Source organism: Danio rerio, chromosome 1 (assembly GCF_052040795.2).
Source record: "Danio rerio strain M-AB ecotype USA chromosome 1, GRCz13ab, whole genome shotgun sequence".
Lineage (NCBI taxonomy): Eukaryota > Metazoa > Chordata > Actinopteri > Cypriniformes > Danionidae > Danio > Danio rerio.
This window is the reverse complement of record NC_141021.1, coordinates 40,169,641-40,194,393: the sequence shown is the minus strand read 5'-3', so window position 1 is coordinate 40,194,393 and position 24,753 is coordinate 40,169,641. Positions and strand designations below refer to the sequence as shown.

General features: G+C 35.8%; 1 protein-coding gene and 1 long non-coding RNA gene across 6 annotated transcripts in view; one reads left to right on the top strand and one right to left on the bottom strand.

Moving 5' to 3' along the window:
• galntl6 (polypeptide N-acetylgalactosaminyltransferase like 6) overlaps positions 1–24,753 on the bottom strand; it is a 708,600-nt gene that overhangs the window by 273,741 nt on the left and 410,106 nt on the right. For all 5 annotated transcript variants that reach the window (XM_087236265.1, XM_087236264.1, XM_087236267.1 and 2 more), the window contains 1 exon segment: positions 12,297–12,405. In XM_087236265.1, the coding sequence (XP_087092391.1) occupies positions 12,297–12,405 (109 nt within the window).
• On the top strand, positions 1,495–6,038 carry LOC147846940 (uncharacterized). Its single transcript, XR_015476734.1, has 3 exons — positions 1,495–4,089; positions 4,183–4,271; positions 4,586–6,038. It is a non-coding gene; the product is annotated as an uncharacterized LOC147846940 (long non-coding RNA).

Genomic DNA, 24,753 nt, shown 5'->3' with positions numbered 1-24,753 from the left:
AGTCTTAGATGAGAACTCCAGACTTCCCACTTCCCAGACACTTCATCTAGCTCCTCAGTGGGATCCCGAGGCATTCCCAGGCCAAGAGACATAGTCCCTCCAGTGTATCCTGGGTCTTCCCCGAGGCCTCCTCCCGGTGGGACATGCCTGGAACACCTCCGTAGGTAGTCGTCCAGGAGGCATCCAAAACGAGCCTGAGCCACCTCAGCTGACTTCTCTCGATGTGGAGAAGCAACAGCTCTACTACTACTCCCACGGTGACAGAGCTCCTTGTCCTACTTTTAAGGGTGTGCCCTGCCACCCTATGAAGGTAACTAATTCCGGCCGCTTATGTCAGAGATCTTGTCCTTTCAGTCATGACCCAAAGCTCATGGCCATAGGTGTTGGAGTTGGAATTTAGACTGACAAGTAAATCGAGAGCTTTGTCTTTCAGCTTAGCTCCTTCTTTACCACAAAAAAATAAAAATAAATAAATAAATAAATAAATAAATAAATAAATAAATAAATAAATAAATAAAACTAAACTAAACTAAACTAAACTAAACTAAACTAAACTAAAATAAAATAAAACATATTGTTATGATGCAGGTTTGGCAACATAGACAAAGTTCCACAAGCAGATTTATTTAGTGAATGGTAAGGCAGGCAGGGATCAAAACAGGAACAAAACATAAACAGCAGTGGCAATCCAAAAAGAGTAGTCCAAGAAAGAGACAAAAATCAGGGCAGGCAGACAACTATCACAATCCAAAAACCAAGAATCAAAAACCGGACAGAGCGAACCATTGAAGCAAAGAACATGGAACAACACAGAGCAAGGAATGAATGTCTCTGTGGTGCTTAAATAGACCGAGTAATCAGTGAGGACGATCTGCAGCTGTGTGTGTAAATTCAAGAGGTGATCTATAACTGGTGTGTGAGTACCGGGCATGATTGGATTTGTAGTTCGGTAAAGTGGCAAATTTGTAGTTCTCCAGCGATCTTTAACTGCTAACATATTTTTTTTTTTTTTTTATAATTTAGATAATAATTTACTAAATAAATGTATATATTTATATATACAATTTAATGCAAGATCTATTAGTTTGTAGAACATTTCTGTCTGGTTCTCGAGTCTGATTGGCTGATAGCCGTACGGTATTCTGCAATATCAAAACTCGTACAGCCTCCTCACTTTTCTGTATTACTACGCCCACATTGAGTGACAGCTGATGATTAAACTCACTACAGTTTGACTGGTAATACAGCTGCTGGACATTACAATGTACTTTTGAAGCTTTTTTTGTTTGAGAATGTAGTTGTCGAACAAAAAAGAACACACAGCAAGAATGTCGCTGGATCGAGTTTCGGCTGGGTCAGCTGGCGTTTCTATGTGGAGTTTGCATGTTCTCCCCGTGTTTGTGTGGGTTTTCCTCCGTGTGCTCCGGTTTTCCCCACAAGTCCAAAGACATGTAGTAAAGGTGCATTGGGTAGGCTAAATTGTCAGTAGTGTTTGTGTGTGAATGAGTGTGTGTGGATGTTTCCCAGTGATGGGTTGCGGCTTGTAGGGCATCAGTTGCGTAAGAAATGTGCTGGTTAAGTTGACAGTTCATTCCACTGTGACGAGCACGGATTAATAAAGGGACTAATCCGAAAAGAAAATGAATGAATGAAGTTTATTTATAAGGATATAGTCTATTTTTAATATGTATAACTTCTGAGATACAGCACATCCGCATCCATCATCCTGTCATTGAGCAAAAACGGTTGACGGTGTCTGTCCACAAGATGGTGAAAGACTGCATAACAAGTCCTTAGAGGAGAAAAGATGCGAGTATTTTAAACTACAGCTGATCAAATCATTATAAAATTGGTGATTGACATTCTAAGTTGATCTCTCTATTTTTATGTTGCAGTGCTGTATTTATACCACAGTAATTGTAGTGTATTTGGGAGATTGGACACAGATCAGGAATATATGTATTTTGTATTGGCCACTCTTTGTATAACCCTAAGTTACTTTTTGGTTGGCCATCTGTTTTTTTTCTATTGAGCCTCCTGTTTTCGTTACTGCAGACTAGTTCAGTAAAAAGAAAGAAAGAAGAAATGCTCGCATGTGTTAAGCGTTTTACCTTATCGCAAACACAACAGTAATCTGCTAGTGTTTGCATTGCCTTGGCTTTGCATTGCTCAGGATTAATTATTGTGATCTCCCGATTGCATCAGAGAAATACTGGGAAATCTCTGTAGACTGATGACATTTCATGCCGTTCAGCCTTATAATCTTAAAATGTGAGCAAAATCACCTGTTTTGTCATCACTTTAGACATTATATGCATAGCAGTGCCTTATGGCTGTATTGTCACTGATGGGAGACTAAACCACTCAGTCTGCAACCTTGTGCCAATGCACGTCTTCCAACAGTGCCAAAATACAGACATATCGCACTGCTACTCCTGTGATATTGCTTATGTAAAAGTAGAAATATTTTTTTCTGACCTGTACTTACTATAAAAAATAAGTGATCTTACTACTAATAATAAATTTTTAAACACTAAAAAAAATGTTCCCCCGCTGATAGCCATTGGGTCATTAGTCATGTTTTTCAAATTCAAATTTGAGCAATCGCCCTTATATAACTCACTTTAAAATAGCACAGCCAGTCCTGAAGAGTGTGTGTGTGTGTGTGTGTGTAACTGTGTTTCTAAGTTAGAAATGTAATATGCACCACGACTTCCTTGTCAGTGTTATTCAAAATGACTGCTGGCTTTAAAGGACCAACTGTCAGTCTGAGTTGACCAGAGTCACAACGGCCTCTTCGCATATGCGTATGTATCAAAAAATAATTTAAAAAAATTATAATAATTAAAATTTCCCCAAACATATCTACAATATAATTTGTTGGCCCTGTCCAAACTGGTCTGGTCACATCCATTACTCTTCCCTGGCATACATGTACTACCAACTCCAGTGAACTAGATTCATGGAAAATTAGCGGGTGGCTTTTTATAATGGAGGCTGCCATCATAAGATTTGTCACCAACAGATGGTGCACACTGAAAGCCCTCTGACAGAAACGTGACGGGTCAACACCGAACAGTTGGGACGAGTAGGCCATATGCAGGAGGACGTGGTCCTGTCTGTGGCTGCCAGAAGAGCCATCCTCCCCTAAACTGACAAATCTCTCTGCCTAATACAGTGGAATTCAGTTTTTTTTTCTTTCAGTAGTCTATAAAACCTCTTTCTGTATACCTCTCATACTTATCTGCAGCCAAAGAGCTTTCACCTGAAGGACACAGTTATTTGCTTCCAAGAGAACTTGCACTTAGCATCTGGGATTTAAGAGTATTTCTTAGTTAAAAGTTATTTCTAATGTAAAAGTACTGCCATGTCAAAATGCACTGAGCAAAACAGAAATGCAGGCACCTAAGAGGCATTTAGATAGTAAATGGTAAATGTGGAACGGCTAAAGCAACATTATTATGCTTTAGAAATTCTATGTTTTCATTGCATTACATAAATACATAACAACTATTGATCATAATTATTTAAAAGCATTTTCATGTTGAACTAATACTGAATTAAAAAAAGTATCTGTATTTAGTCTCCAATAAATGATTCTAGTTTACACTGAATAGATTCAAATGATCCAGTCAGAGTGAGTCGCTAGTTTACACTGACTTGATTAAAATGATCCAGACAGAATGAGTCACCTACTAACATTCAAATTATTCAAATGATCCAGACTGAGTAAGTCTCCAACTAACATTTAAATTATTCAACTGCCCCAGTTAGAAGGAGTCCATAGTTTACATTGAAATGATTCTAATGATCCAGAAAGTGATACTCCAACTAACATTTAAAATATTCAAATCATCCAGTTAGAGGGAGTCTCTAGTTTACAAAGAAATTATTCAAATGATTCAGTCACAGTGAATCCTTAGTATATGTTTTAATTATTTAAATGATCCATTTGGAGGGAGTCTCTAGTTTACATTGAAATGATTCAAATGCTCCAGACAGAGTAAGTCTCCAACTAACATTTAAAATATTCAAATGATCCAATTAGAGAGAGTCTTTAGTTTACAATGAAATGATTTAAATGATCCAGTCAGAGCAAATCCTTGGTTAACATTTAAATTATTTAAACTAACCATTTAGAGGGAGTCTTTACTTTACAATGAAATGATTCAAATGATCCAGACAGAGTGACTCTCCAACTAACAGTTAAATTATTCAAATAATCCAGTTAAAGGGAGTCCCTAGTTTACATTGAAATGATTCAAATGACAGTCAGAGCAAATCTCCAGTTAACATTTAAATTATTTAAATGGTCCAGTTAGGAGTCCATATTTTACAATGAAATGATTCAAATGATCCAGTCAGAGCGAATCTCTAGTTAACATTTAAATTATTCATATGATCTACTTAAAGGAAGTCTCTAGTTTACAATGAAATTATTCAAATGATTCAGTCAGAGCGAATCTTCAGTTAACGGTTAAATTATTCAAATAATCCAGTTAGAGAGAGTCCCTGGTTTACATTGAAATAATCCAAATGATTCAGTCAGAGTGAGTCTCCACTCAACATTTAAATGATTCAAAAGATCTATTCAGAGTGAGTCTCCAACTAACATTTAAATGATTCAAATGATCCAGTTAGAGGGAGTGCCTAGCTTATATTGACATGATTCAAATGATCCAGACAGAGTGAGTCTCCAATTAATATTTAAATTATTTGAATGATCCAGTCAGAGCGGCTCTCCCGTTAACGTTTAAAAGATTCAAATTATACAGTCACGGTGAGTCTTCAGTTAACATTTACAATACCAGTGGTCCAGTCAGAGCGAGTCTTCAGTTAACATTTAAACAGTTCAAATGATCAGAATCTCCAGTTCAGAGTGAGTCTAGAATTAAGATTTAAATGATCAAAATTATCCAGTATGTGTCTCCAATTAACATATAAATGATTAAAATTATCAAGTAAGAGTGTGTCCCTAGTTTACATTTTTAATGACTCAATTAATTCAATCTGTGTGATCTTGTGTACTCATGAAATATCATCAATCATTGCCGAAGTACTGTTTCAACTTAAAATGCACATGCTGCCAAGTGCAGTTAAAACTCCTGGATATTCTTGCTCCACCCCTTTTGTCAATGACACATCAAAATGTGACTTGTAAGAACTTGTGAAGTACAGGTTTCCCAGAATACATTGTAACCCAACCATCAAAAGTTTCTGAAAGACCTGAAAACCCACAGGTTTAAAAAATACCCACAAACGTAAGTTTCAAGAGGTTTTTTAGGCAAGAATGTAGTTATTTTAAACTTAAGTTAGCAGTTTATTTATAAAGATAGCACTTCTTTGAAAAATTTGCTTCATTGTATTCGCAGTCGAACTTTACAAGTCTGAACTTCCAAAGATGCAAATGTGAACTATGCATGCTTGGTACTGAGAAACAGCCATAGGGACCAATCACATCGAACACACTTTTTGCATTGAGAGGCGCCTCTTTTGAACAATTTACTAATGGCCGTGAACGTTTTGCGTGCTGCTTATGCACCCTGTGCGACTTGCATTTTAACCACCTGCTGCGTCTCGCATTTTTGTTGTTGCATGCTGTGCGCTTGCAGTTGAAAAAATAAACTCTAAGCAGAAAAAGCGAGTTACGTCAGTTGAGTCTTTTTCATTCTCCAATCAAATGAAAGCAGAGGCGGAGTTTCCATTGAGGTGACAGCAATGTTTGTGTTATCAAGATGACTATGGAGACTTTTGAAGATGGAGAGACTAGCGGTCGCTGTTTTGAGTTATCAATAGCTGTGTGACTTCACAAGTCTTGAATATATTACCATATTATTATATATTAAAATTATAGCAATATTAACTTGTGGACAATTTGCAGCTGATTCAGTCATTGCTTAGTGACATAAAAAGCACACCACACTTTTTTTTTTCTTGTCCACAAAAAAGGTTGTGCGCCTTGCGTTTTTGGAATGTAAAACAACGTTCATTTTGATCACCCCATCGTAAGTCTCCAGTTATTAGGCACTTTGGATTTGAATCAGCATTTTGTTGTTGTTGTTGTTGTTTTTTTTTCATTTGAATCAATGAGTCAATAGGTCTGTTCGACTTGGAAAACTGCTGCACAGACTGATTGGTGCAAGACATCACACTACCAAGTGAGCAATTCAAAAAGCATAGAGAGCTCTTTTCGGCTCTCTAATTGTGTCAAATTACTGCAATGTCATACACCTATTGACTCGGTGATTTAATTGACAGGTGAGTGTCCTGTCAATGAGTCACTGATCTGGCCAGTGTGAGTCTCTAGTTAATAATTTACTGAATTTACAAACTCATTCAAAACTAGTCAAATATTTTACATCTAGCTCGAGTGTCCAGCACTAAATGTCTGAAATTTAAGATCCCAAACCAAATGTTATGATTAAATGATGTAAATGAAAATTCAATTTAGGTCACAGTTGTTTGTGAAGTAAATAAAAATAACTTTAAGCCCACTTTGTGAAATGCCTGTGTATTATATTTCATTATTTTCTGTTGGTTTCCACACTTGAATTATGATTAATTAGAACTTACAATAAGTACTTTTGAATTTTAACACTTAAGTGCATTACTAATGAAATATTTCTGTTCTTTGACAAGTGAAATTGAAAAAGAATACTTAATAATTCTACTGAAGTTATATTTCACTATAGGGTATCTAATTTTATCCACCACTGATTCATCTATACACTGTAAACAAGTCTAAGAATTTGTCAATTCCTGGCTAGCCCAAAAAAAAAAACATATCAAGCACCTTGGGTCATCCTTGAAAACCTGAAATTGTTGCATAAAATAAACACAAAAGCAAGCACCTTGACAGCCGTTTATATTCTTAACTGCCCAGGACCTAATGCAGCTAAAATTTAACGCCACAAAAAGACACCCTTACATTATTAACCAGCCGTAAATTCAGATGGATCAATAAAGTCTCTTTAGCCACAGGGGCAACCAGTTGATTTACAGGGACAGCTTGGCAGGGTTTCTCAAATAATGTCCTATCCTAAATGAAAGCCATAAAGAAAACGTCATCATCATCAAATCATCCCTCTGTAGTCTGGCTGATGTCCTTTGTGCTGCAATAATGTGAGGTATCCATATGCTTTCAGTGGAGTGAGTATCAATTATAGGAAAGGAAAGGTCTAGTCCAGTGGTTTCATTTATAAATGTGGTGTATACACAAAACGGGAATATAAACATGTGTACGCCACTTCCTACACAAAGGTTGGGATCTACAATAGAATAAAAAAAGAGAGAAAAAAAATTGACAGGAGAATGTGCGCAGCTGTAAATGAACTCTAAGGAAACATATTTAACTTTACTTTAATTTAACTTTAATTTTAATCATTATTAAAGTAATTAAAATGTATTTCTCACTTTTAGGTTAGTTTCTATGCTTCAGGGGTAGCATGCATAGTTGTAAAAAAATAATAATCCAATATAGCTGCTTAACCTAGAGAATGACGCATATGGGGACTTGCTTTATTATCATTTATTTTATTATTTATGTTCTTTAAAAAAAAAAATTCATACAAAGTAGAAAATGCAAGATTCAATCAACTCATTTTAGAAGAAACAATACTTCCTCTTAGTAGGTAATTAGCTTCCTCTGTTTCTGTATTTGGGCTTCGAAAGGACACGACACATAGACATACAGTAAGTGCTTACAATTTAACTTTTAATTATGTTGAAGAGAATTGTAAAAAAAAAAAAAAAAAAAAAAAAAAAAAAGGTAACTTCCAGAATCTCTCTCAGTGCTGGATTTGGCTAAAAATTCCTCCAACCAACAAAGCTGTGGATTGTGAGCCACAACCTGTAAGTATTTGTATTTGTTATAATTGATCTATTACATGCATAATGTCTAGCATTAACAGTATGTTCTAGTGAGGATGTAAACAAGAATGTAAACAATGGGAAATGCTGTTGGCATCGCTAACAGTTTAGCTACAATTTTATATTCATCAAACTGCTGGAAACAGCCACAAACTTCAGCAGCGCTGCAGTGTCTCTCTATGCAACGGCTTTCCCTGCATTCTACACCTTAAATTACGAACTCGCAAAAGATATGTGAACGTTTCATATTACTTACACACGTTTATTCTGAGTATACTGTAAGTGAAAGACACTTGTCAGATTTTATTTTAAAGTATTTACACAACGCAAAAACGGCGCAGAGGAACTAGGAAATATGATCTTGATAATGAAAGTGTAATGTGTCATTTTAGCACTCCTTTTTTAAACTGATTTTATGTAGTTGAATAACAAAACATAGGTGTCACAAGGGAGATGTTGACAAAAGGAAGTGCGGATCCAAATGCAGGTTTATTAAACAGAATGGTCAGACAGACATCAGAGGCAAACGGTTGTATGCAAGGAATCCAAAGACATGGTCGAAAACCAGGCAAATGGTCAATACAGGCAGGCAGCAGACAGCGTAAACAAACAAAGAAACTAGGCTAGGGTTAAAAACATGGCAGGACAATGCAAGAAAAATGCCTCATAATGTTAACTTGACAGATGAACAAGACTCTGCAATGAGGGTGTTGCAGTGAGCTGTATATGTGAGTGTAATCAGGCCATGAGCCTATTCATCTGTGTGAGTCTAATCAATGGGAAACTGGAACAGGTGTGAGTGTGTGGTGCATGACTGGATTTTGTAGTCCATATACTGGCGGATTTGTAGTTTGTGATCTGTGAGTTTACCAGCGATCTGTAAGGATTAGATCACTGTGATTGTGACAATGAGTAAACAGCGCTCTTCCGCCTAGCCAGCTTTACTAAAGTGAAGTTTTTTCAAAAATGAATACAGATCAGTGACAATTTGTGACACACTCCCACTTTAATGTTACTTTGCATATTGTGTCTGAAATAGCGCGTAAGAATGACTTCAAAACAAAATTAGAACTATTTAATGGACTGTAAACAATGTTGTATTTTATAGTCGATGGCTGATTATTAGATTTCAATATTTAGAGTTTGCAAACAATACTTTTCTGAAATTATATTACTAAGAAAAAAGTTCATATGTGCGAATATAAATCCTGTAGACCTGTCCACAACTTCACTTGACAAAGTGCATGTCTCCATACAGTTTTCTACCTGATGAATGACATATAGTAATCTAGTGTTATAAGGTTATCTATGGTCATCTATTCGGTAAGCTTTCATGACTTCAGGATGCGTGGCTTTGGACTGCAGGGGAGGGATGTGCATTTTTAAAGTTATCTTGCTAACATAAGCATTTTGGCAGGTGCACCTACTGCACCTTTAATTAAATCATTCCAGCATATCAATAAAACATAGTGTTTACAGGAAAACTGTATTAAGTGTTCAGGCATTTATACGTATGTCACAAGCCACAAACTGTCATTATTTACTAAACACACACAGATAAGAAAAGCACTGAAATGGGATGGACATTTCTGTTTTTGAAAATGACCCTTCGGAATATGCAATTGAAGGAGTTTCTTGGTCAGTTGCAAACTTTATTAAAGGGAAGTATATGAAAGAATCCTGCAACATGATTTACTAACATTTGCACTTCTCAAATTATGACACCGTTATTTTAAAAAAGCATAATGTTGCGCTTGAAATGGCAGTATTGTTATTGCCAGGAGGAAACACTGAAGAGAACAGGACATCTGTGGTAGAAGGTGGAAGACTTTTCCCACACATATATTTTTTTATCTGGAATGCCAGAGGAACTTTGGGCGACTTTTAGCTAGCTAAGTGACAGCAACTGTTGGCGTCCAACACAACAAAGAATCCTTCAACTTTGTTTTAATGAAGAACAACTTTTGTGAGCAACAGCCAATACAAGCAGTAGATCTCACGTGCCCCTCTGCCAGTTCCTCCACCAGCTGGTTGTATTCTCCATGCTGTAGAACTACACTGACCAACGTTTGCAGCAGATAAATAGCCGCAATGACAGAGCACACATTTTTTTTCTAGTTTATCTTTATAAAAAGCATTTTATGCACTGAATCCATTTATATTTAGTGTTTAACCACCACAATGTCCATTTTTATTATCAGTGAATATAGTCACAAGTGTTATCTCAGCAAAACTTACTTCTCCTTGTGCCAGTTGTCAAAATGTACATCTTGTGGACTATCTGACATAAAGTACTGATCAAACGTAAAAAGGAGTGTGAGCTAAGCGCATGGAAACTGAATAGTTCTCAAGTCTTTCATCTTTGCATGTAGAATGTTTTACTGATTGTCTTGTGGGCACTCCCGAGCAGGCCTACATCCTAAGGCCCCGTTTACACTAGTGCGTTTTAGTTTGAAAACGCATAAGTTTTGCTACGGTTACGCCATCCGTCCACACTACGCCGGAGTTCTCGGGCGCCGAAAACGGAGCGTTTCGAAAACGCTGGAGATGCCATTTTCATTCTAAAACGCTGCTGCTCCGTCTCAGTGTGGATGGGGAAAGACGGAGACATCTGAAAACGGAGGCGGGGCTGCAAACGTTCGCCTATCTGATTGGGGCTTTTCCTCAATATTAAGTAGCCCACACACAGTTCAGTCTCGCATCCTCTTCTTGTAAGTTAAGACTTCGCAAGTTTGATCAAGGCTGCAGTCTCCCCCTTCTCAGTTTGATATGGAAAACATACCGAGGACACGGGTAAATCTTCAAAGGGAACAGTGTACTTTATAACTTCATTCACATCACCTTGGCTACGTTGTTTCACTTTCTCAACAATAAAATGTAAACATGATTTAAGGAACTGCCTATTTTCTTTTTAATATTAGCAACTTAACAGACAGCAGAACTGCTGAGGCGCCGTGCTGCATTTATGAGCGTCATCTTCACTGTGTGGATATTTATAACAAAACGGAGCCGATAACAACTGTCTCCTTTCAATTTCAGTGAAAATACGAAACGCACCCTCTCTTTTGCTGAATATCAGTTTTAATAATCTATAATTATAAAAGTATAACATACAATAAGTTTATACATTGTAGGAAATAAAGGCAAGCGATCGGTCAATGTACCTGGATTAATCATTAACTTATCTTTGCGCTTAACCAAAACATGTTACCCGTGAACAAGTAACTTAATAGATTCCAATGACCAAAGTCAGGGAATTGGCCTATGTCGTTAGATAAAGACAACAACATGAATGAAATATCACGTTTAGCAAATATAGTGAGATTAGATCCAGCGGGAGATGCTTGATGAGCAGTCCGACAAGCAGAGCTCTCATCTGGGTAGAAATGCTGGAGCGCTTGCCTGAGTGTGTGTGTGTGGTCACGTGATGTGCGTTTTCAGCGTTTTGGTGTGGACGGAGAGCTGTTCAGAAACGCTGGGTAAAACGCAAGTGTGGACGCGGATCGTTTTCATTCTACAACGCCGTTTTAAAACTAAAACGCACTAGTGTAAACGGGGCCTAAGATGTTAATATTAGGTTAGATTTAGGTTGTGACTTCAGGTGAAAAAAATTCAATGTCTAGTGCTAAAGGAAAACGTTATTTTGACGTCCAATAATGACATCAAATGACACTGATATTTTGTTGAAATAAGGTAGTGTTGGAAAGTGACCAAAGTCTAACCTTGAGACAACATCTTAAACCAACGCCATAGTGACGTCAAATACTGACAATTATTTATCAGGTATGGCAACCAAAATCCAAATCCAGTGACATGCATCTAAACAGTCTCTTGGTCAATGTGTGTAAAGATTTTGGGCATCTTCTTGGACACTTTTAATGCTTCCAAACAGTTTGCTGCAACTATAAAGTGCCCATTTCTTGAGGTAGCTCATTATGAGGCAATATACCTTTTGTGTGTGATTGGATTGGAAAGGAATCACAGGACTGATTTTTCTAAGTAGTGACAATAGGTTGAAAGAAAGTAGTGGAGTAAAAGTACCAAAACTGCACTAAAAAATGTACTCAAGGAACAGTAGTATTTATCACATTTATGTATAAAACTACTTTGTAAATTACAATTTCTGATTAAAAACTACTCATTTACAGTAGTTTGAGTACTTGTAATTAGTTACTTTACACCACTGGGTTTGAGTTCTTTTTACAGTGCATACTGAGTGCAACTGCATTGTAAAAAGCTCTTTAGCTAAATCAAATTAACTTTTCTAGTAATCTTAACTTACATCAATCAAACAGACTAAAATAAGTTAAAGCAACATGAAATATATGATGTACTGACTTTTGTCATACATTTTTTGTTTTCAGTGTGTTACACGTTGAAAACCCCTGGTTTATTATATAAATAAATAGTAAATTTAAGATCCGTACCAACACGTTGCCCATCTTTCCTGATGCTCTCATAGTCATGCCAGTCTCTCCTCCTCAATCCGTCTGTCCAGGTATAAATGTGACCGTCATTTAAGCCCAGTGGGAAGCCCTGATGAGAAAGCGAAACATAAAACAAAAAAAATCAAGGTAAAACTTCCACACAGAATGCATTTGAAAATCAATTTAGATCTGAAATGCATTAAAAACACAATGAAAAACAACAGTAACAACATCATTATCCGAGGCAATTTAACTTTAATATGAAACGTCTCCAAGAACTCCCCGAGGTAACTTGCTCACGCCTGAATTGCCTTATAATGCAATGATTAAAACTTCAATCAAAGCAAACACACATTAAATAGTCTGAAATTACAGTAGCCAGAAACTTAAATACCCAGAAAGCTTTCCGATAGCTCTGATCCACAAACAAAAGGCAGGATTATGCTTTAGATTTGATCAACTGCATTGAAAAAGTCATTTATTCGCGCTTATACATAAACATACAATGTGATCTCTTCGGATGTGCATGGTGTGCATTTCCCGGCTGGACATCCATCTAGGATTTAAGGGTTTGTTAAGCTCGGTGGAGCAGAATTTGTGCCAAACATCTTTTCCATCATTGCCAGCACAGCATGTTAAGGTTTTTTTTTTTTTTTTTTTTTTTTGCCTGGTGGACCCTTCTAATTTGGGAATGAAAAAGCATCTCCAAATGATCATGTGGAGTGATAAGAGGTGTGCGGTGGACAGTGCTTGTTTAAGTGCATCAATGTGCTCTTCTGTTGTTTCCCCACCTCTTCTATTTGCGCAACAGGCGTTTACGGGATGTAAAAAGTGTAGCACTAGAAGGTCTAAGAGGCCCCATTTGATCTACAATTTACCCATTCTCACAGATAGACCCCTGATACCAGCTCTTTTCACCGGCGGCGGGTGCTAATGCAGTGGGGATACTGGAGCACGAATAGTTTTGATGAAAGCTTTGAGAGATGGATTCTGGATGCCGTGCTTGGGAAATATGCGCAGAATACGTCTGCATGCCTTTTAGTGCTTTGTCTTTGCGCAGGCATCACCATGGAAATGCTTAGGATGAGCAAATTAGAAATGGCAGAGGCTATTCAGTCAAAATTAATCCGATGAAAAAGACACAGAGATTTTTTTTTTTGTGTGAAATGATTTAGAGTGCTACTTAGCAGAGTGGATTATGGGAGGCAGGTGCTCGGATTCCAGTAGCAGCTCTGAGGATTTGGTGCGGAGTTCTTTTTTTACACTGTGTTTGTGAATAATTTAAAAACAAAAGCATTGCTTTATTAGGGCCTCTGAGAGTTTCTGTAGGAAAAAAAAAAAAAAAAACTTAAGAATGCAAGCACATTCCAGCCTTGCAGTTGGGAATTTCACAAAGAATGTGACACCGACTTAACAATCGCAAAAGAGAAAACTGCTGGAAGCAATGTTGGATATCACTCATCCACAGGGACACGCACGCTTCTGATGACAAGACTTTGTGGCAGAGCACAGGTGGAGCTTGCTGAGGTTATTATTGTATTGGTTGACTAAAGTTTGCTTTAAGTAATTTACATGTAGGCCTTGTCCCAAATGACTGTATTGGAAATATGTACATTTGCTTCCATAACTGGAAATATGGGACTATATTTTGCTGCCCATTTCAGTTGACACAATTTGACACAAAAATTAACTTTGTAGTTTTTTTCAAACTACTTACTTAAAATGAGTTGACAACACAATTCTTGAGGGCTTTTGAGGAACATCTTAATTGTTTTATGTTTAATCTACTTAAATCTGTAAATACAAATAAGTCAACTTAATTAAATCATGTTGCCGCAACACAAATTGATTGTTTGAAACAGCATTTTTAACAGTGCAGAGCGCAATAAGCTATACCATTTTTACAATATTTTCCTCCAGATTTAGATTTATGAAATGAGAGGTTTATTTATTATCTGAATCTGAATCTTTTAGTTTGAAAAACTATATTCTCTTGGTTACATTTCGGTCATTTGAGTGTCAAAATGTAACCCACAAGCTAGCAAACTGGTTAGTAGTCTAAGAAACACATTACCATGTAGGTCTTGTCCCAAATGATTGTATTAGAAATTCATATATTTGCTTCCATTTCAGCATTACCGGGAATACAGGACTTTATTTTGCTGGCCATTTCAGATGACACAAGCTATACCATTTTTACCCTATTTTACTCCAGATACAGGTTTATTAAACCAGTGTACTTCAACCCCCAAATCATTCATTACTTCTGTTTTATAATCTGAATGATCTTTTATTTTGAAAAATCTTTTATTCTGAAAAAAAATATCTTCTCTTGGTTACGTTTCGTTCACTTGAGTGACAAAATTAGTCCTACAAGCTAGCAAAATTACTAGGCTAAGAAACAGATGTCTTAGGAAAGTTTCTTTGCCAAAGAGGAAAAGGCCCAGTGAAGGACCCACAAACTGCCAGGGAATGGATCCGCAACCCATTTCTAAACAAATCAGGTGAATCCAGCATGTATGTGCTATGTGTATATTTATTCATTCAGTTCTCATTCAGTTATTCACCGGAAGTCGCCACAGCGGAATGAACCGCCAACTTATCAAGTCCTTCCAGCTGCAACCCAACACTGGAAAACACCCATACACACTCTTACACACACATAAACTACGGCCAATTTAGCTTAATCAATTCACCTATAGCGCATGTCTTTGGACTGTTGAGGAAACCAGAACACCTGTATGAAACCTGCACAAACATGGAAGAACAGGCAAACTCCACACAGAAATGTCAACTGACCCAGCCGGAGCTCGAACCAGTGATCTTCTTGCTGTGAGGCGATCGTACTACCCACTGTGCCATCGTGATGGCATGATAATGACACAAATCATAAAAATAAAGCTTCTTTATTTTGGTCTTTTGTCAAGATATGATCTAAAATATGTCTAAAACAGTAGGGATTATGCCCAAGGAAGGTTGTATAACTTTTATTTTTATCCATGATCTTTCTTTCTCTCTCTCAGATTTCATTCCCCGGGGTATCTGACATCATGTACTTCACTCAGGACATGTGTTAGGGCTTCCCATACCGTAATACACCTAAAACACAGATTGCTTAAGACTCGTCAATTGCAGGGAAGCATTTTCTTTCGTCAACCGCTGGGAAAGAGTTAAGCACATCATAATAGACTACCTGCAGGGGCGGACTGGCCATCTGGCAATTCTGGCAATTGCCAGGAGGGCTGGACCATTCTTTAAATGTGGGCCGGTCAGCTATTTTATTTATTTATTTATTTTTTGTTATATGTACTGTTTTACATGCAGGCAGCTTTTATCTCTTTCAAGATATGGGTATTATGATTATGATGATGATAATACTAATAATAATAATAATAATAAATGTTAAGCATTGGCCCAATCAAACAATGATCGGCTGGTTTCAAGATGGGCTGAACCAATTAGAGGTTCTGCAGACATAATCAAAATCTGTCAAGAATGTCAAATAAACAGTAAGTGCAACACAAGCTAATTGTCAGAGATGGACCGTAAAAAAGAAAAAATGGTGCCGAAAAGCTCAAAGAAAGCAAAAAAAAATGTCTTTAAAATCAGACGCTGCCAAATGCATAAAATTAACTGAAATAGTGTCGAAAGGGCACAGCGCAGGGGAAGGTTGTTATTTCGAGCCTCGGCTGAGTTAGTTGGTGTTTCTGTGTGGAGTTTGCATGTTCTCGTGGGTTTCCTCATGGTTTCACTGACAAGTCCAAACACATGTGCTATAGGTGAATTGTGTAGGCTTAATTGTCCGTAGTGCGTGTAGATGAATGTGTGTGTGTGTGTGTGTGTGTGTGTGTGTGTGTGTGTGTGTAGGGGTTTCCTAGTGGGTTGCAGCTTAGAGGGCATCTACTGCGTAAAACATATGCTGGATAAGTTGGCGGTTCATTCCGCTGTGGCGATCCCAGATTAATAAAGGGACTAAGCCGACAAGAAAATGAATGAATGAAATGATTGCATGTTTAAATTTGTTATAAATTAGTTGTTATTGTTCCAGTCACATACATTAAATGTTTAAATATCTATTAAATATGGTAGTGCTTATATTATTTCACCATCTGTACACCAATATATGTAGTAAATGTGCGTGTCTGTGTATGGGGCTGTGTCGGTGTGGTAATGTGGCTACAGTGCCAGGGCTGATTTTTGGTCCCAATCCGCCCCTGACTACCTGTGAGTGAGCCATAGGTGAAGACATGGAGGCTGAATGAATCCAAATGCTGGAGATTTATTAAACAAACAGCGTACATCAAACAAAGGCAGATTATAATTAATAAATCAGGAAAAAAATCAAGCAAACAAAGAGGCAGTCTGAAAAAGCAAGCAAAGCAGAATGCAAAATCCAAAAAGCAGTAGTCAAAAAGGCAGGCAATAAGGTCATAACACAATGGCAAACATAACAGTACGAAGCACTTTGTAAGGCCATGAAACTGGCAATACTTTGCAGAGAATAGACATAAACAGTAGGGATGGCTGACATTTCGACATAGTGTCGAGATCCCGAAGCGCAAGTGTTTTAAAATACTGCACCGAAGCATGATCCAAAACATCCAAGTCACGTGACTAAAGTGTTTCAAAACACCTGGTCACGTGACTAAAGCGATTCAAAGCATCGATCAGTTTAGAAGCGTTTCGAGAGTTGGCGAATCTGCATGTAACTGCCAGGGTCAGAAACAAATCCTGTCTCATATGGCCTAGTGGACTGAGTGTGTGCACGCTGTTAATATGCTTCCAATGACTTTTGGGTTCAAATCCCTACTTGTACAAATACTCCAAAATCATGGTTTTATGTATTTTAATCATGTTTCTGTTTTATGGTGCAGCCTAAATAGGATACAGCTGCGGATACGCCATATAGCATCATTTTTGAAAAACTGTAAAACAACAATAAATATTTTTACAGTACTGTGATGGTTGGGTTTGGGTAGACATTAATGAAATACAATAAATGGGTAATTTAATGAATAAAATAAATAATTCTTGATAACTTATGGCCACAACTGTGTCTGATCTAGCAACAACTCTGTTTTAAGACCAAAACAAGACAAATTTATTCACAAAGTGTTTATTCGGATGTCAGACTAATGTTGAAACAAAACGATAAAAGAACAAAGCATTACTAATTTGTATTAAAGTATTTCAAAACAGCTGTTTTAGCCTAGATTCGAACCCACTATCCCCGCATGGAAGTCGGAAACCTTAACGCCTCCACTAAATCTTTTGAAGGTGCACAGCTGCAAAGTGGGGTTTAATACCTGAATTTGCTAAAATGTTCTTGCTGAAGCTGTTTCAGTGCAATACATAAAAATGGTAGAGTGGGGTTTTAAAACGTTTCGAAGCTTGGACACATTTGTTTCAGTGTTTCATGAAGCCTCGCTTTGCCCACCACTAATAAACAGTGTGCTTATATATGGTGGCTACCAGGAAGTACCACAGAGGAAGTACCCAATCAAAATTCGGAAGAGAGCTCCCTCTGGTGGACGGATGAATGGTAATTTGCCATAATCTTTACAATACCAGCCACACATGGAAAGCAAAAATAACGTCCTACAATTCGGTAACGTGCAGCAGCTGTCATCCTTGAACCAATCACCATCATTGTAAGCTGCTTGCTTTCCTTTGTTTGCTTACATTTTCTTTTGCAGTCTGAAGCGCATCAAACGTACAAAACGCCCAATTCGCACTGTGTTATTCACTCGATTTGCACTTCATCCGTGTCTGCTTACAGATTAAACAATCTTGCCCCACTTCCATGTAATGTCAGGATTGTAAGGGGGCAGATGAGACATCATTTTGAGAAACACTCGAATACATCACGATTGTTGCGTATTTAACATTTATAAGTCATGTAAAACAATTTATTTTAAATTACAATAAATATAATTTGATTACATGGTGTTGAATTTGATGTTTTATGAGAATATTAATAATTTTGGGATTATTTTGCTCTGAAATTAAGAATTTTGCTGGACTTTTTGTTGATTACGTGTTGGATTCAGCTATTGCAAAATCGCGATAAATACTTTCTATTTTCCTTGTCTTCTTTATTTGCATTGATAGTTACATCGTAGTATCATCTATGGAAGTACTGAACTGAAAAAAAAGGTTCTTTATAGTGGGAAAAAAACAGAAAAGAGGATATTTTAAGTATTTTTAAGTTCAATAAATGGTTCTGGATGGAACTAAAAATAGTTCTTCTATAGCATTAATGCAAAAGCCAGCTCTTAAAATGGCTATATATTGAAGAAATTGCATTCTTGCAAATTTGTGTTGTTATTTTCATTGATAATATTTCTCTTTTTTTGTCTAATTACAAAGCTGTGAAGACAAATTCGACAAATTATGAGTGCCAATAACAGCTGTGTTATTTGGTACAGCTAGAACAACATGGTAACATAACTGTTTGACACTTAAGCCAGCATGTAGACATGTTGTTCCATGCACCTGAACGAAGGTTATTTAAAAAAAAGTGCTTATTTTTTTGAGAAGAGCTACAATTGACAGACGTAAACATGCAGTACAAATGTGGCGAATACCCAAGTGAAGCTAAATATCTCAAACCCACAATCTTCTATTTTACTTTGAAACGCCACAAAGCTATTTACTTCTCCGTGTCCAGTACACAAAATAAACTCACTCCTATTAAGCGACAGTATTCAGATATTATGTTCATCATGGATGGCCTACATCAGGAGCCAAACAATGCTGCCTGTGCTCGAGAAGTAGACATTTCAAAAACATGAAAAAATAGATGCAGTATGTAGAAAACTGCACAGCAATCCACTGTTCCAAAACAGTGTGGTTAGCAGCAATCTGCCAGACACTGGAGAGCTCTGAAAAAATGGTGTTTTGGAGACTTTCAAAGAAGAAATGGACATACTGTTTTAAAGCCTCTCGTTATTCCATACACCCACATTCAGAAATACAGCTATAGCTCGAAACAAAAGTTCATTCAGGTCACGCATATGCTCGATTCATTCATGTACGGCTTTATTTAATTCATGCTTTAATTTGATCATCTCCTTCTTTCATTTTTTTCTCTTGCTCTTTCTGATCCCAATGTTATTTATTCTCTTATTATATGGCATGTGAGGCATTGTATTGAATTCTTGTATTAACATGATAGATACACTATAAAATAGTATCTGTTAATTAACAGTTTCCACATTTTGTGATTCAAGTATTTTTGGTTTATTTTCGGTTGTGAATTGCATCATGTATGAGCTTCATCTCTGCCCTGCTGACTTTTGATGTTGGAAATTCAATTCGATAGTTTAACAATTTGACTTTTATTGACATTTTAGTAGTTTGAAATAATATATTGAATAAAATCATGACATATAGAGAGATACGTTTGTAAAAGGATAGAAAAAAGTACTTTTTGTAGCATAATATACAACACCAAATCAGAAAATACTTCACTATAAAAGATGTTAATAAAGTCACTTTTTCTGAACTTTTAAGGTTAAATGTTGTTGGAAAAAAAGCATGGTCTCATAATGCAATTTAAAAAAAAAAATGAAAAAAATAAATAAAAACATGAGTCACTAAATATGGAAAACTCCTAATTTACAGATATTTGTATGGTACAGTGTTAATGATATGTCATTCAGCTGCTTTTATGGGTTACTTTAAAGGGCATGTTAAAAAGAGATAACAAATGTTTAAAACAAATTCAATTGCCAAAGCTTTACATAAAGTACTGTAAGTAACACTTTATTGACCTAATTCTTTCACAAATGAGAGGACGCAGCCATTGGAACCTTATTGGCTCTAGATTTCTGCTCTCATTATCTTCAATTAAATTTTAGTTATAAAAAAAGCTCATTATTATCTTATTACTTTTCTTATTATGTATTTTTTAAAGTATTGTCATAAAATGGTTTGTAGAGCAAGTAGTTTGACCAATAAATTAGGTTTAATATTCCTAATATTTTCCCTATATGCAAATTAACAGGAATTTCTAAAACAACTAAATTTACAGAAAAGGGTAATTAACAAGGATTTATAATAATCTTATAATACAAGTAGAATCAACAGTGAAAAATAGATAGATTTGTTATGAATGTTAATTAGTTAAAACAATATTTACTTTAAAAGCTGCATGACATAACTCAGTAAGGACTAAAATGTTTAAAATGTTTTATTTACACATTGTAAAACACATTATAAAAATATACAAAAAGGACATCAAAAACATGTAACAATAAGCAAATGCACTAAAGAGTTTTTGAGCAAAACAAAACAAAAAAAATTAATTTAATAAAATTAGAAATGTATAAATCAATAAAAACACTATTGCAATCTTACATACAGAAAATACAGGTCTATAATATGCTGACCAGAACTAGTTTCCAGTGTCAAGCTGTGAGTAGGGGGTGGGGATCAGAAGAGCAGGATCAAGCTGAAGAGTTTGGACATGTTTGCGAAGGTATTACAACAATTTAATGAAAATAGGTCAGTGAATTTATTTATTTATTTATTTATTTATTTATTTATTTATTTATTTATTTATTTATTTATTTATTTATTTATTTATTTATTTATTTATTTATTTTATTTATTTCATAAAATAAACAACATTTATTTATTTTCCAACAAGTGTGAGAAGGAAGGTAAGGGCTCTTCCATTTCAGTGGATTTAATCAAGTCAGAAGGGTTAGGAAGGCTATAAAGTCTACAAAATGAGAGGGTAAAGTGTGGCCGGGAGGGAGAACCCTAAATAAACCAATAATCGGAGAAGGTGGAATATCAACAGTAACAGTACAACCAGAAGACAATTTGCCTCCAAAAAGAGAGCTTGCGATTTTATTGTAAAAAGTTAACTAATAAATTAACATAGCCTAAGATGAATACCCGCTTTACGTTTGCTTAAAAAGTGAAATAAGAAGGCTTTATAATAATTATTTAATACACTTACCTAACATTAACATTGAGAAAATTGTTAAAAAAATGTATTTATTAAGAAAATAAAACTCTACTTTAAAAGCTTCATTAAATAACACAGTTAAGATTTTGATATTTATGTCTAATTAAAAGTTAACTAATAAAATTAACATAGCCTAAGATGAATAATAGCTTTACATTTGCACAAAAAGTTACATAACAAGGCTTTGTAATAAATCTATAATACAATTACATAACATTAACAGTGAGAAATAGATACATTTTTTGAGAACGTTTGATTTTAATGTCAAATTGAAAGTCAACTAACAAAATTAACATAGCGGAAGATGAATAAATGCTTTACAAGTATAACAGATCTATAAACAGATCTATAAACAGTCATAAACGTTTCAATCAATATAATGGGCAGGTTTTATGATGAGATGTTTGTGCCTGATCATAAAGATCCTAATAAATCTTCAAATATTTGGTGCTGTGATGAAAACCATTGCATATACGACAATCTGAAAATGCTGAAAATGCATTTTGTTTAATATATATATATATATATATATATATATATATATATATATATATATATATATATATATATATATATATATATATATATATATATATACATACAGTATTTTTGCTCATAAAATAAATTAGTGTGTGTTACTATAATATGTTGTATTTTTAAATATTGACATGTCTGATATTAAACACAATTTGACAAATAGATGCATGGAAAGCACAAGTGGCTAATTAAGTCAATCTCTCTCTCTTTTCCCCCTTTTCTGTTTGCCACACAGGAGTTTCTGGCAGGCCATCAAGTTCTGCTTTTCTCACATTGATTACAGTAAATTTAGCAATTACTGACTAGGCATAGACTGAAGTGGGGAAGCTCACGGCACAATGTGCTGCCTAATTAAAAGTGGTCAACAAAGCATGGTGGTGGTGGGTTTGCCTTCAAAAGTGTCACTGCCTTCGATATCAATTCATAAGGCTGCTCCAAAACAGAATCATGTTCTCTCAAAACAAAAACAAATCAAACCCTAGAAACAGTGGGTATATATATATATATATATATATATATATATATATATATATATATATATATATATATATATATATATATATATATATATAGTTTCCAATTTGGTCATTATTCTTTTATATTAGTGTCATCTACGCTGAGACATATTTTGTGTACTAATATTGCTACTATATACATAAAGGAATGCATTATAAGCTCAAAATGTGTTTAAAATAATAAATCTGCTAATATTGTATGTCCTCTGTTTTAGATAATGTTTGTCCTCTATTTTGTATCAAATAAGTATATTTGAACTTCATCACACCTTATTTAACCAAATATGTAAATTATTAGTATTTTTGTATTTTTACGTACTCACCGGCCACTTAGGTTAGGTACACCTTACTAGTACTGGTTTGGACCACCTTTTGCCTTTAGAACTGCTAGTCCTTCGTGGCAAAGATTCGGCAAGGTACTGGAAATGTTGCTCAGAGATTTTGGTCCATATTGATATGATAGCATCACGCAGTTGCTGCAGATTTGCTGCACACCCATGATGCAAATCTCCCATTCCACCATATCCTAAATGTGCTCTATTGGATTAAGATTTGGTGCACATTTGAGTACCGTGAACTCACTGTCATGTTCAAGAAACCAGTCTAAGATGATTAGACCTTTATGACATGGTATGTTATCTTGCTGGAAGTAGTCAACAGAGAATCAGTGGGTACACTGTGGTCATAAAGGGATGCACATGGTCAGCAACAATACTTAGGTAGGATGTGGCATTGACAGAATGCTCAATTGTTACTAATAGGCCCTACGTTTGTGAAGAAAATATCCCCCACACCATTACACCACCACCAGCCTGAACTGTTGATGCAAGACAGGATAGATCCATGCTTTCATGTTGTTGATGCCAAATTCTGACTCTACCATCATGTAGAATGTTGCAGCAGAAATCAAGACTCATCAGACCAGGAAACTTTTGCACCCACAGATCTGCTGCTCGCTGTATATTTTTCAGGACCATTCTCTGTAAAGCCTAGAGATAGTAAGGCGTGAAAATCCCACTAGACCAGCAGTTTGAGAAATACTGAGAGCAACACATCTGGCATCAACAACCATGCCGCATTCAAAGTCATGTAAATCACCTTTCTTCCCAATTCTGATGCTCGGTTTGAACTGCAGCAGATCGTCTCGACCATGTCTACATGCCTAAATGCTTTGAGTTGCTGCAATGTGATTGGCTGAATAGAAATTTGCATTGACAAGCAGTTGGCCAGGTGTGCCTAATAAAGTGGCCGGTGAGTGTGTAGCATATTTATCATTAAAAATTTTTTAAAAAGTTGATGAAATGAAGTTGAAAATCATCACATCGAGAATTACTGTCATACTTTACTAAGACTGTTGTTTTAGGATGTTTGATTAGGCCTACAAAACAATCATTGCTAGCTAGTTGTAAAGCAGTATGTATAGCATTCATTGAATCCACAAAAAAACATGCAGGGATGCTTGATTTAGTGTTGCCACTCCTCATCATTTTCATGCCACCCCATAAATAATTTTCTAGATCCACCCCTGCCGACAAATCCATTTCAAGTTCCATACCCTAGAGAGGTCAATTTGAAATGAGTTTCCATAAATGTGATTTAAATAGGATTAAATCCTGTAACAAATCTACATTAATTAAAAGCTACTCAGAGCTGGTGTGAATGTTTTCACATGCTTTTTTTTTTTTAAATAAGGGACCTTGATCTTTGCACTGATAACTTTTGATGTTGAAAATTTAATCAAGGTGAAAGTTATTGGCATTTTGTCTGAGTTGAACATGTAAATTACAGTACAAAAAATCCACTTTGTCAAACTGCACATTTAAATGTACAACATTAAGAGCTGAAAGAGCAGAGATCAAGGTCCAATAAAGCTAAGTCGAAAGAAAACACTGCTGAATCACAAGCTGACAACATTTAGTATTCATCAGGTAACCTTAGATGTCCTATTGGCAATTTGCAGAAAAAAAATCAGAACTGTACCTACTGTACAGTATCAACATTTCTAATCAATGTGCTTCAAACAAGAAATGAGACATTGTCAAAACACTTTAAATATAAGCCCTGTACACACAGTATAAACAAAACCATGCTGAAATCATAGACTGTATAAAAATATGGACATTTTGTCTATGACGCCACCATAAGTTTATGAAGGCTCACCATATAGGCTCACTCATATATATTTGAAAATGGGCAAAAATGCGAGTGTGTGTGCAACTGGAAATGCCTGGGTCATTTTGTTTATGTTTAACAATTTAAGCTAAACATGTAATTAAATGTGACTTGTTCATGTTCTGGCCACATGTTGCATGCTAAATACTGTACGCTTTATTTGATTAAAAACAAAATCAACTGAGCCATGTTAAGCGTCAGACTTGTGTTGTTTTTCTCCAGTAGAATAAATAAATACTTTAAATATAGTCTG